At 37.2% G+C, this 14030-nt stretch overlaps 1 protein-coding gene across 1 annotated transcript in view; it reads left to right on the forward strand.

Annotated features, from left to right (window-relative positions):
* The window catches only part of cped1 (cadherin-like and PC-esterase domain containing 1), a 46811-nt gene that overhangs the window by 15968 nt on the left and 16813 nt on the right, over positions 1–14030 (forward strand). The window contains exons 7-14 of the mRNA XM_082166246.1: positions 1208–1338; positions 1978–2050; positions 2143–2298; positions 2865–2969; positions 3218–3369; positions 4195–4248; positions 4924–5106; positions 6340–6508. Coding sequence (XP_082022372.1) covers positions 1208–1338; positions 1978–2050; positions 2143–2298; positions 2865–2969; positions 3218–3369; positions 4195–4248; positions 4924–5106; positions 6340–6508 — 1023 coding nt within the window. The remainder of the gene's footprint in view (positions 1–1207; positions 1339–1977; positions 2051–2142; positions 2299–2864; positions 2970–3217; positions 3370–4194; positions 4249–4923; positions 5107–6339; positions 6509–14030) is intronic.

Below are 14030 nucleotides of genomic sequence, written 5' to 3' on the forward strand. Positions count from 1 at the left end.
TATGAGACAGATCATGTTTACTGAGTTTCAAAGGTTGATAAAAGAGTCCTGACAAACAAGCAGATCACTATAAAGCCTTCATAAAGGTCTGCTCGTTCCCCTCTGGTCCTGTGTGTGTGTGTGTGTGTGTGTGTGTGTGTGTGTGCGCGCCGTGTGATATAGATCACGATCTTATGCAAAACTGTCTTAGACCGTTTGTGTGCAACAATGTGTCCTTGTGACAAAATCTCTCCTTAGTGTCATCTTCATTAAAAATAATGTTAGGGTTAGAGTTATGTCTATGGTAGCTCCTAATTAAGATGGTTTAGTACAGGTTTTGTGTGGTCTAGTAATGTTATTTCACAAGCATAAACAATAGTTCTTCTATTGCCCTCTAACGGTACTGCTCTGTCATTACTCTTCAGGTGGGTTCATCAACTTCCTCTGTCTGTTGCACTGCTGTGTACAGTGGAATGGTTTCTCTCATGTGATGATACTGTGTACAGATCACTCACAAAGTTAGCGTGCCAAATACACATTTAATATTTTTTACTGTTCGCAAAGATGTTCATGAAAACTCTGGGATTTATTAAAGTTAATATTAAAGGGACGGTTCACCCATAAATGAAAGTTGTCATTATTACTCACCGTCAAGTTTTTCCAAATCTGCATGAAGTTCTTTCTTCTGTTGAATATAAAGGAAGATATTTTGAAGAATGTTGGTAAACAAACAGTTTCTGGTCCCCATTGACTTCCATAGTATTTTTATTTCTATACTACGGAAGTCAGTGGGGACCAGAATATTTGGTTGAACTATCCCTTTAACTGCATAGGCTAAACACTATGCAAATTTTTTTTTTTTTTAAATGACACAAGCTGAATAGGAAATGTTTCTGACTTCTAAATAATTATTTTATAGTTATGTAATTGGTTCACCCAGAAAAATGTATTTATACTGTAAATATCCTTTATAACTCCACTAGGTGGTGACAACTCATACTAAAACTTGTTGACAGTTGAAGCCGGTTTTCCATGTGGGAGAGCATGTCACTGGTAAATCCGTATTGATGAACAGGTTTTGTAGTGTAGAATTTGCAGTGTTCTACTCAGTTCGTTTAGAGAGACTGAACGGATGCTGAATGATGGAGTGATGAGATCTCTCTGTTATTGATGCTCTTCATCTTTAGGTTTATGTACTGTGTCAGACCTCTCTCTCTCTCTCTTTCAGTTGCAGGTATTCTTTAGAGAAAGACTGGGTCTTTTGCTCTCTCAACAAGCCATTGATCACATGAATCATGTTATCAGCGACATCCTGAAAGCTGCTCTATTATCCACAAAGGAGAGCAGCTCTTCACCAAGGTCATAAACACACATCATCCAGAAAGTGCCCACATACTGTAATATTAAAAAAGTGTATCTTTTGTTTTTTATATAACAACAGATTATAAAAGGTTACACTTTACAGTAATAAAATAAAATCATATAATGCGTTGGGCAATATATTTGTTATCAGTGTTGAGGAACGTTACTTTTAAAAGTAATTCATTAAGTAACTAATTGCATTACCTAGTTTCTTTTTATGGAAGGTCATGTTGCTTTTCTTTTGCATTACTTTTTCTCATCTGAGCTGGGCATGCTTGTTTGTTTTTAATAAACTAATAAATAATAATAAAAAGCCTTAGGTTGAAGGAAATGTAAATTCACACCGGTACAGTAGAGGGCGCAGCTCAAACTAACCTGGATTGCAGAAGAATAGGACAAATACTAATGTTGACCTTATTTTAAAGTGTTACCAAAATATTTAAACCTGATAAATGTTTTTTTATTTTTTATGCATGACTAAAACTGTGTTTGTCCTGTATTTAACTTGAAAGCCATTGATTTAATCATTTGTTTTATTAATAATACTTTTGGCTATACTGTATATATAATTTTATAATATATATGTTGATCAGCTCAATGTATAAAATCTTGATTATTTAATTTTTTTTCTTATAGGTGTAAGCTGTGTTTTCAGTTAATGACCTTCTCATTGCACTATAACGCTTCTCTTCGTCCAGTGGTGGTGAAGGTAAGAATGAACACCCATCCATGATCTCCCTTGCAAGCTCTCAATATGACCACTAGAAGGCAGCATATCAACACACACACTTTCTGTCTCAGCTTCAGACTGATCTACACTTTGATGGAATGAAGGACCCTCACTTTGACGGACAGATAGCCAAAGAGTATATGCTGGAGGATGTGCTGAAACTGCTTTTCCCAGTATGCAACAGTGAGCCCAGTTCACCTCTTAGCACGCAGGAAGAGACCCAAAAGGTAAAACGGACGTCCGTCTGTCCTTATGTTTTCAAAGTTAATTAATAAACACAGTTCTCTTTTTTTTATGTGTCCTGACTCACTCCTTTTGGAGTGGATGTAGGCACATCCCAAAAAATTTTTCAGAACATTTATTCTGTGAGATGAATTAAAATGTCCAATAACAGGTTTTACCGAGATATATTCAGACATATTATCTTACCATATTTGCCCCGATGAGGCAACTTGGTCCATGTAAAATAAAACCGCCACTGAGTTTGTGGGATTTTAAACATATGTAAATTTAAAAAGACATTTATGAAACACGAGTAGAACTAATTTTATGAACCCATTCTTGCAATAAATGCATTCAATTCAGTCCAAAATAAAAAAAATTCTGCTTGTGTTTCATGAATGAGGCCTATTTAATAAAAAGGGAATTAAAATGTCAAATAAGTCATTTCCCATGCCTTACAAAGTCAATTTTTTATTTAGTTCAATTTCCTTGTCTTCTTTTTTTCATGCACATCGATAGTTTTTATCATTAATCATTAATTGTGGCCTAATTATTTGAACTCGTGCTGCAGTACGGTGACTGTGAGGGGCCAAACGGTCTGTGTCTGCCTCCAGATGAGATGCATTTACTGCGGCAGTTTAATCAGCACCTCAAAAGACCAGGACCCTTCCAGCTGGTAAAGACACATTTTATGTACTTTTAAAAATGCTCATATTAGCTATAGTATATATGCCTATTAATATGGACTAACAGGCATAAATGTAATTGAATTTGACATGCAAACATGCATAATGTTTGAAGGATTTTCCATGTAAACTTATCGCATAATAAACCTGTATGTCCCTGTTGTGCATTTTTGTCTGTTAAATAAATCAAGTGTGTGTGTGTGTGTGTGTGTGTGTGTGTGTGTGTGTGTGTTGGCAGCTGTACCCTATATCTTCTCCTCCTGATGATCTCCGCCATGATCTAATCCAGGGAGAGTCCCTCAGCGCACATGATTATGGATGGAGACCAGCTCTCATGGCCATGCTCCAAGAACTCAGTCTTTACTACATGAGAAGACATCAGACTGAAAGGTTACACACATACTTGCACATCATGACACATTTGCAGAATCCCCGGGTTATATCATCAAGCCTTATCCTTTCTCCAACGATGAGATGAGTTATGCTGCAGGCGTGCAAAATTCTGCAAGGGTCCGGAGATAATTTCATACAAATTGTTTTGTATTCAATCATTCTTAGTGATGTCCTGTTTTAAGCCTGTGGTGCATTAGGTCATCTGCAGTCCAGTCAAAACATTTGTTTTTACAGTATTTCTCACACAATATCTCCCAAACCTCCTGATGTCTTACTTTTATATATTACCTTTTTTTCCTTTTAATTTTCTCATTCTCGCACATCATCTGTCACTGTAAAAAAAACTTGAGAAAAACCAAAGCCCTATTGAGTGAATTATCCTCTTTTAGTTAATATTATTATTATTATGTAATGGCAATAATTCATTTGAAATGGTTTACAATAAAAAAACAAAACCTGTCAAATACACTTTTGCATTTTCAGAATAGCATAATTTCACATTCTTTCATTTAAAAATGGTTTAAAAAAGCTCTTTTGTACAAAGTTATAACAGTCTTTGAGCATCTTACTACATTGAGGAATAATTGCAGCAAGGATCGTTATCATGTCATGTCCTTCAAACAAATTAAGACACCTTTTCTGAACACTGATTGTTTTTATGTTAAAATGAGGAGGGGAAAGTCATAAAATGCTTGCTTTTGCTATTCCTGGAAAACAACCTGCTAACGTACCATTCTTCCAATCACCTGCATTAATAAAGCATTTTAGAGTACTTGTTGAGTTTTCGACTTAAAATCGCTGTACTTTCTATAATTCCAACAGCTTGGATGAGCCAAAGAGCCCAGAGGCATCAGATTCACTGTCAAGAAAAGGCAAGTACCATGTGGTAACATTATCCTGACTATAAGAATTACAAATAAACATTTGTTTTTATAAAGCACCTACTGTTTTTACTTAATAAAAACACATGTATCAGTGTAATAACTGCACTGTAAACCCGAAGTTGGCAAAACTGAAAAAAATTAGGCAATCAGTTACATACAAATTTTAAGTGAAGAAATTCAAAGTTTAAGAAAGCAGAACTAGCAGATTTATATTTTGTACTCATACTTTTATTTGCTCTTAACTTGAAAAATTTGAGTAAGTTAATTCGTACATTTAACTTAGCTTAGCAAAACAATAAACACTTCTAAAACTCCCACTTAACAAAAATATATAATACTTAATTTTAGCATTTACTCACCCTTTCGAGTGTCATGGTAAAGCATGCTGGGAAATAGAAATTCCAGCCCTGTTTCAGTCAAATTTAACTGTCTAAATTAAATGAAACAATTTATGTATTAAAATGTGTTAGTTTTGTGGACTTAAAAGAAAAATAAAGTGTTAAATACTCATAAAAGTTAAAAGTTAATTTGATTGAACTAATTCGTTTAATTGAAGTTTACCCTACGCAAACCAATTAATTATTTTGACATTATTTTGACAATTATTTTTTACAGTGCACTGGTAATCAGTATAAAACCATTAAATGCGCCTTCTGTTTTAAGGGAGGTGTGTTGATCCTCACCTGAGGCAGTTGTACACAGACCCTCCGATGGCCCTGATGCCGACGTTTAACGCATGGACGAAGGAATATCGAGCCGAGGTTCCATTTGATGTGATCACCATTCATATCTGGCCAGAACCAGTCAGTCCACACTGTCACATTCACCTGGACGAACATCGTGGACCCAGGTAGACCAAACCTTTATGGCATAACCACACACTCAATGGCCAGATTGTAGAATTAATTATTGTGGCATTCAAATGTACATTTAAGAGATTAATGTTATGTGCATCAAATCACAGAAACTTTACTGTGTGGACTGAGCAGCCATGCAGTCAGTGTTGTAAAACACTGCAGCTTGAGCTGGGAAACAATGAACAAAGGGCATGCGGTACGTTTAGTGCCGTCGCTGCTTTTTTCTTGGTAATCAGATCTAGCTTCTTATGTGTCAGCTCAAACTCACTTCACCGTTTGATTGATTTATCAGATTAATTTCTGAATTTGCTTTCCCATGCATGGCGAGACACACACACACACACACACACACACACACACACACACACACACACACACACACACACACACACACACACACACACACACACACACACACACACACACATTTAAATTCCCTGATTACTGTCTACTGGACTCCATTACAGCCTATGATCTCTAATACCCACAGAGGGGGAAAAAGCGCTTTTACACATTTAAAGCTGACCCTGACCCAAGATTATAATAAGCAGCTATTGGGCTTTTAATTGGTATTTAATAAAGATTTTTTTAATGATAATAATAAATAACACAGTCAACAAATAACATGGATATGAATTATTTTTATAATGTTCAATAATGTATATTTTACTAATAATATTTATGTAATATCTATGGATCAAAACCTTTCATCAAAGTTATACATTAATTTTGAACAATACCCGTTCTTGTCTCAGGACAACTTTGATGAACTTTTTTGATCCACTTCAAATGTTGACTACTGTATATATATCAACCTGACTTCATTAGATTATATCAATGAAAGTAATTTTATTGGTTAGATTACATATAAATAACTCCTTGAAATAACAACTGCAAGTTCCCACTTTTTACAGTGAAGCCTTTCAGAGAAAGACTCAATTGTAAGGTTATTAGTTCTACTCATAGAAAGCAGAGGGTTGATGGATCCGTCTGAAATCAGTCTGGGCTGTCTCTTTTTCTCAAGGTTTTGTGAAAGCACAGACTTATTTGTCCACGAGTGAGGGGTCACCTGTTGACTGGGACCCAGTTTTAATCCACAGTAATCCTCCTCCCCTGTCGCAGCAAGAATAACCCCAAAAGTGAAGGGTGTGTGTGTTTGTGAGTGTGTGTGCGCATAAGTGATCGGGTACACTGAGTTTCTCAGAACTTTCCCCTGTTTCCTTCAGAATGGCAAACTATCCAGTTGGCCTGGGCAACAGCAGAATCAACATTCTGGTGATGGACGAATCAGAGGCCGAGCCTGTCGTCATGACGATATACACTCTGCACATATACCGCGAAAGCAGGCCCAGTCTGCCAATGTTTGATGAGTATGTGATGTGCAGCTTTGTGCAGGTATGCAGGACAAACACACACACTCTCACCAACTCCTGCTCTAAACTCAGACACTAATACACACATCTGTCTAAGAGGAATTTGTCGGCTTACATTCCTACACTCTCAGAAAAAAGGTACAAAAGCTGTCACTGGGGTGGTACCCTTTCAAAAGGTACACCTTTGTTCCTTATTTACCCCTAAACGGTGCATATTAGTATCTTAAAGGTACATATTAGTACCTAAATGGTACATACCGCCCCAGTGACAGATTTTATACCTTTTTTTCAGTAGTCTTGAATCTTTAGAACTGGTTTTAAACCAAGAAACTCTCAATTTGAGGATGTTTACTTACATCTTGGATTCAGTCCATCTAACACAGTCACTTTCTTTCTTGTGGATGTTCAGGTTTCAGTGCAAGCTGATAGTACTGATCGTAGACTCAGAGTTATACTGGATCACAGCAGGTTTCTGTCACACAGTGTTGACTCATGCTCGTGTGTGTGTGTGTGTGGGGGGGTTATTAACACATTGATAAATAATTTAATCATTGCCATTTATATGCAACAACATTTACCTACATGTATTATTTTTTTACCAAATTATTGTTAAATGTAAAAGCCCACACAGCGAAATCTATGAACATTTTGAGTGGGATGCAAATGAATGAAGGGACCAACAATAAAACACTAATTTTGTTACTGAATTAGATATGTTTTAAATATTATTCCAAAAAGTATTTTAAATCGTCACTACTCAATGGTTTCTTTGTATGTCATGCTTCTCTGGATCAAAGTGATGCAACAGAATGGGGGGGGAAAGCCAAATGAGTGAACAAGAAAAAGAGAAAGCGACAGTGTTCGTGACTCTGTGGATCTCTAGCTCATTATGAAAGTGTTTTATGGTGTATGTCTAGTGATAATGAGCTGATGACAGCATAATCCTTAGGGATTCCTGTTTGGTTGGAGCTTCAGTGAGCATCAACCACTTTTGGATTCAGGCATCATAAGTTAAGCATAAGTTACTGGAGTGTTCTCTGAAAAGATTCAGGACTTCAGAACTTACCAAGTGATGAGCTGTGAGTTTTCTTAATGGGTCAATCTCATTCTCTAGCTGTGTTTTTGTAAAATTAACAGGAGATAAACAAATTCCTCTGTATGTTCTCAATTATTCAGATCTATGCTATCCAACTATTGAATACCAGAGGCTTGATGTTAACATGCACAAAGCATGTTAATGTGTCTGGGCTGACCACTTGTGATCGGATCACCCTAGACTAATATTATTGTCAGGTGTAAACCGGGCTTTTGACTGAATATTTGGGATAGTTGTTACCAATTGGACCAATTGGTAAGACTGTGTCCTGTCTTGGAGGACTTATTTTGATCTCCAATCTTCAATGTGTATGAGAATTGCAACAGCTCCTTTCTTACATATGACATTCCTTCATTTATCCCATGATCCCTTGAGGGGAGAATGGGCTGGAAATCGAGCATTTTATCACTTTCCTGTTCAAAGACAAATCAAAAGGTTGTCTGAGGCTTTATTTACAGCGAGACAAACATATTCATAACTCTTCTCTTTGTGTGTCAGGGACACAATCCTAAAACCATAAGCAGCATCAGAATTTACTGACTAGCGTTCACATGGGTATATTCAGAAAGCAACATTCTGTTGATGGAGTGACCAAAAGATATCCATATGTGTCAAAAGATAATTCACCATGTGTACCTCATTAATACGCACATGACTTCCTGACCTCATCCAGCATATAAATACGAGCACTAAGCTTGATGAATTGTCCGCTGTTTTACATCCAGCTGGAAAAGTTTTGTTTGCAACACATCATCTCCTTTATTCATTCACTTATTTAAGGGTGACATGAAGCATTACCCAACATCCCTGATGATGATTTAGGGTTTTAGGAAATTTCTGTAGTATAGTTTTCATTAAAATGAACAAAAGTTGTTTATTTGTGTGTGTGTGTGTGTGTCTGTGTGTGTCTGTGTGTGTCTGTGTGTGTCTGTGTGTGTCTGTGTGTGTCTGTGTGTGTTTGTGTGTGTTTGTGTGTATGTGTGCTCCTCCAGGTTATACGATTTAAGTTTAGAATACATATTTATAAGATTTGACTATACAAAATACAAACCTGACCTTTTCTTCAATAAAACGTAATTGTGTGGTTTGTAAAATATTACAGACATTAGTTTCTTCAGCACAAATTAGACACAGTTCACCCAAAACTACAAATCGTTATTTACTCTCCTTGTCATTCCAAAACGATGACTTTCTTTCTTCTGTTGAACAGAAAGGAACACATTTTAATAATGTTTCAACTGTTTTTGTCTCTGTTTGTCTCTGTCTCTCTCATCATTAGTCTAAACCATTAAAAGCAATTTTTTAAATGAAAGTGGGTGCTGTTTTCTGACTTTCAGGGAACGTTCTCCCCATCTCTGTGTTGACATATGGCTTGTGATTGAATAGGTTTTGACTAGGAAGCATTTTTTTTTCTGAGCAGAAGCCACAATGTGGTTTTATAATTCTGGAGCTGTTCCCCTGCATATGATGGGTGTTTTTCAAGCTTCGAGGTGACATTCAGACATAACGGATAAGATTGGCTTGTTGGCGTCTGTTCTGTTGATTTACATAGATATTGTTATTTATGAACTTTTCAAATGTTGGCACAATCTAAAGTCAACTCTTTCGTTTTCCATTTTTTTGTATTTCTATCTCACGCCAAGACACATAGGGTGGTCTTGAGGGAAAACGATGCAAGAGATTTTAATTCTTTCCAACTGCATATGCGCATCTTTTTACACCACAATCCTTCTATGGAGCGGTTCACACAAGCGTTAAGACAGCAGTGGAACAGAACGCATGGGTCTCGTTTTAACTTGACACGCCGTCATATAAACATGCCGCGAGATGTTACACAACTGCAAAGACATTCGTATTCAGACACTCAGAGCGTCTCTTTGTCCTGCTTTAGGTGGATTACTGTGGAAAACATTAGCGCAGAAGGGACAGGGGAGGCAAGGTGGCAGCTCACAGGAATTCTTTTGAAGCTACAGCATGTCGACATCCACGTCCACCATCTGCCCTCCCTCTCCTCTTCTCAACGCTCTCTCTGTTTGTCATTACAACCCTCATCATCCATCAAAGCTCTGCGGTGGCAAAAAAATCACCCCTTTTTTGACTCTGATGCTAAAGCAATTAGTTTAGCATAGATTGGACTAGTAAAGGAAAATTTCACTCAAAAAAGGGAAATCATTTACTAATCCTCTTGTCTTTAAAACCCAAGCCTAAAGTCTTTTGTTGTTGTAGTTGTTGTTGTTGTTTTTGTCGTTCATATAATGAAAGTCAATGGGGTCCAACATTTTTTGACTTCAAGATCATCTTTTGTGTTCTGAAGAATATATAAAGAGTAGTACAGGTTTGGAGCAATAAGGGTGAGTAAATAATGCCACAATTTTTTTTTTGGGGTGATCTATCCCGTTAAATGATTGACCCTATATTCCTAATTCTTCAGAATACTTGAAAAATCCATTACAAGTGGACGACCTTTATGATACATTTATGGTGTTTTTGAAACCAAATTTGAATCTTGAAACCTTCTGAAGATCTCTTCTCTGAAACATGAACCTCGGCTTATTAGATATGGTGGATTGTTATTTCATTCTCTCCAGTCTCTCCATTCTGAGGCAGTTAAAGTGAGTTTGTCTGTCTCTCGTTCCTTCGTCTGGTGTTGTCGTTAGTCAACTGACCCCTGCTTCCTAAAGCCCACTCCAGCTGAGAAGTGTACCACAGTGTGTTTGGCACACTGGTGTGTGTATGGAGTCTTCTGGGTTTATGGAGTCGGTAATTAGGAGAAGGGACGTATTCTGTGTCACCCTGGCACTGTAAACATACAGATGAGGTCTTTTTAAAATAGTGTGACCTTTTCAATGCTGTTTGGCTTATAAAACCAATGAAGTGCTAAAGAATGTAATGGTCTGTTAGGAGTGAGATTATTTCTGTAGGGAAACTGGCATGTGTTGGACAATCTGATGAATGTGGTTTTTTTAAACCATGATTTGTCTGACTTCAACTTAAGGATGAAGAGAAAACCAGTAAAAATTAGTTTATAGTTTAAATTTTCAGTAGGGATGGCGAAGTTAGTATGTTAAATTACGAAATTATCAAAAAAGCAAACTTTTTAGCACATTTATCTGATTTATATCATACAATCATGTATTTGAATCTCTCTTGTTAGTATAAGATGTTGAAATGAGATGTTCTTTGCAGATAATTTGTCTAAATCAAATTCAGTGCAGCTTTTAACGGAAATCATTAGAGGTCTTTGTATGGAGGAATTTATTAATCATTATGGTTCACCTGTTCATACCTGGTGATTTAGGAAATCTATCATCTATGTACCTATGTTTTTTTCTTTTATATTTGACCTGTTTTTACTTTTCCTTAAAGGAGATACTGAATAAATTGTTTAATATATATATTAACATATAGCATATACACGACAGTTCAATGGTTTTATTAACATCTTACTGGCCCAAAAATTTGTACAGCAGTGTAAATTGTAAAATTATTTATATAAATTATACAAATAGTTTTTTTGCATAATTTATATTATAAACAAAATTCACAAAGAAATGTAAGTATTTATTTTAAAATAATTTTACTTTTCTGCGTGTTGCATATTCTCTAAATCTTGACTTCAAGCTTTTGAGGCAGGGAAGACAGTCTGGGAACTGAATTTTCAGTGTATGAATGTTGCTTCAGTCCATTTAACTAACTCCCAAAAACCACCTGGACTCTTTTCCTATACCAAGTGCTCTCTCATCTGTTCTCTTTTCATGTTTTTCTCTCATTTCTTCCCCCTTCACCTCAATGGGTCAGCGAGAGTACCATGATGGTCATAGCTGGATGTCTGTAAAATGGGCGGGGGGTTTGAGGACCACCAGCACCCCCTACCAAACACAAGCTCCATTCACCCTGCTGGGCTTTGAAGTCCTCTCGAGTGTCTCTGGCCACTGTATTGTCAGGCTAATGCAGAATGTTGCCCCAATTGTTGGGGCAATTTGATTTTTAATTAGTTGAAGATGACACAGGCAGGATGGCAGGTATGCAAACAGTTATTACTCCCACCCACAATGGGTTGCATCAATGTATCGACTCCCATACACGCATCTTCCTCCTCAAGCTTCCTTTATTTCTGTGTGAACACCTGCTTTCATCTTGTAGTGAAAACAAACACACCAAAGACAATTATAAAGCACTATTGTAATGGTGCCAGTGACCATGAACATAAACCTTTTATTCTCAAAACCCAAAGGAGCCATAGGTTAATCTGCCTTGTTAATCTTTTCTCCTTTTGTTTTCTTTATTTTTTTTTTGTTCAAATACTTGCACAATCCTGGAACTGTAGCCTAGCGGGTAATGCATGTGTCCCAGACGTGTTGAGCTGTAGATATGGTTCTCTCTCACCTTTTTTATCGTCCACTAGGGGAAAATATGTGAAAGTGTGAATAAAGCAGTTTTAAAAGTTTAAAACTCAGGTTAGCACTACTAATAAAATGTGGTAACGTGTTTACAGCTACCTTTGACCTAAGTGTGAGTCATTTTAAACCGCATTTAAACCAGTCTTTAGCGCTGTCCACTTATAAACGGATCAGCCGAAACTGATCTTAATGCCAGCTGTAAAAAAAACTCGAGGAACAGTTAATGAGGCATGGATGATTTCCTAGGCTTCTTTGTAATGTAGTATTTTTATACTTGGCCATCTTGTTTCTCACAGATTGTGTCTGACCGCCAGTTCACCTGCTAATGTGACGCTGCCCTCCTCACTTTAAAACTCAAAAGAAACTACTCATTCCACATACTTTGCCGGTCGGTATGGCGATATAGAGTAATGTGCTCATTTCTTTAAATTGTCAGGAGCTCTTAATCCTTTTTGAAGTGCAGCAGCTTGGAGGATCCTCCACCGGGAGCCTCAATCCTATTTATTAGAGAAAACTGCCTCTTGTTTGCCCAGAGAGAGCTATTGGCTTGCTTACCCGCAGTCTGTTCGTGCACATCTGGACTGGCTAGCTCACCACAGAGAGCGAATGACCACAATGACAGACTTCATTGGCCTTATTAGTGACGGACTGAGTTAGCACCAGACAGGGGAAATGCCAATTTGACACAGTGTGCCACATTCACACAATCTTAATAAGATACAGCTGTTTTCTAGCTGATCTGATTAGGGAAAGACGTCTTATTTTTTTTGTCTGATGGTCACAAACAGCTGTTGGTCATATGCGACTTAGCAAAATTCAGGTGATGATGTTTTACTTTTTATTTACCAAGCTAGCTATGGTGTCTGCCAATTACATTAAAATGACAAAGATTTACGTTAGCTGTATTGATAACATTGTTGTTTTATTGTAGTGACCATGAATGTCCTTTGAAAAAAACTCTTTTGGCTGAAACTTCTATGGTTAATGTTTTTAAGGGCTAAAATGGGTCCTGATTCATCAATACTTATTTTAAAGAAAAAAAGTAGAAGTCCTATTTTATTATCTATCTATATAAATTTTTTTTTACAATTTATTTTCATTGAATATCCTGTTTAACAATGAAATACATCACATTTTTATTTCATTACAAAAGCAGATTTTGTTACCATTTTATATCTAGTCATTCTCAGTCGTGTATTCATAAAGAAGGCTATTTATTATTTTTATTTTTTTATACTTGCAGAATCCTGAGCTGTGGCCTAGTGTGCATGATCCATATTTTATTTTAAGGATTCTAACTAAATATCCTGTTTCACAAAAGTAAAACTCTTGCTATGTCTTTCTAATCCTACTCTCCTAGAACAAACTTGCTCTTTTTTTGCTAATCCTTCATCCTTCAGTTTTTCTTCTGCATTACTGGTCTTGAGTTTCAGTCAGGTGATGACAGAAGGGTTTGATTGGGATGATTGACGGAGGTGGATATATGGAGAGAGACAGGAGAGACCTCCTGAACCCACCCACACCTTTCATCTTTCTCTTTCCCTCTCATGCTCTATAACCTCTTCTTTTTTTCACTCTCTCCAGCTCAGGCTCTCACAGTGGGTCTTGAGGCATTTATTTGCCCCATCAGGATCTGTGGTTGAATCTAAGCGATTATGTAGCGGTCCACATGCGCGCGTGATGGGGAGCTCTGCTTTTGAAGTCTGTCAGATCAGACCCACTCACACACGGATTAAGCTCTTACAGCACCGTCTGGGTCAGAGCGGGGCGCAGGACAGTGAATGCTCATGCATGGTCTCCCACCGGTGCACTTCTCCAAAATGTTGGTGGTGTAATGTTTGCTGTGTGTTACCTCTTACTTCTGTGTGTGAGAGAGAAAAATAGCTGGATTTTGGGCCAGGGATAAATCAGAAAACAAGCCTCCTCTCTGTTTGGTAATTTACATCTGGTATCTGATCGCTGAGTCAGGGCGTTTTTAAATCAAGGAGAAAAGAAAGACTTTTTAACACTTGCATTGCCTGTTCTCCCCCCCCCCCCCCCCCCCCCTT

The sequence above is a fragment of the Leuciscus leuciscus genome (genome assembly GCF_965113295.1).
Source record: "Leuciscus leuciscus genome assembly, chromosome: 4".
Taxonomy (NCBI): domain Eukaryota; kingdom Metazoa; phylum Chordata; class Actinopteri; order Cypriniformes; family Leuciscidae; genus Leuciscus; species Leuciscus leuciscus.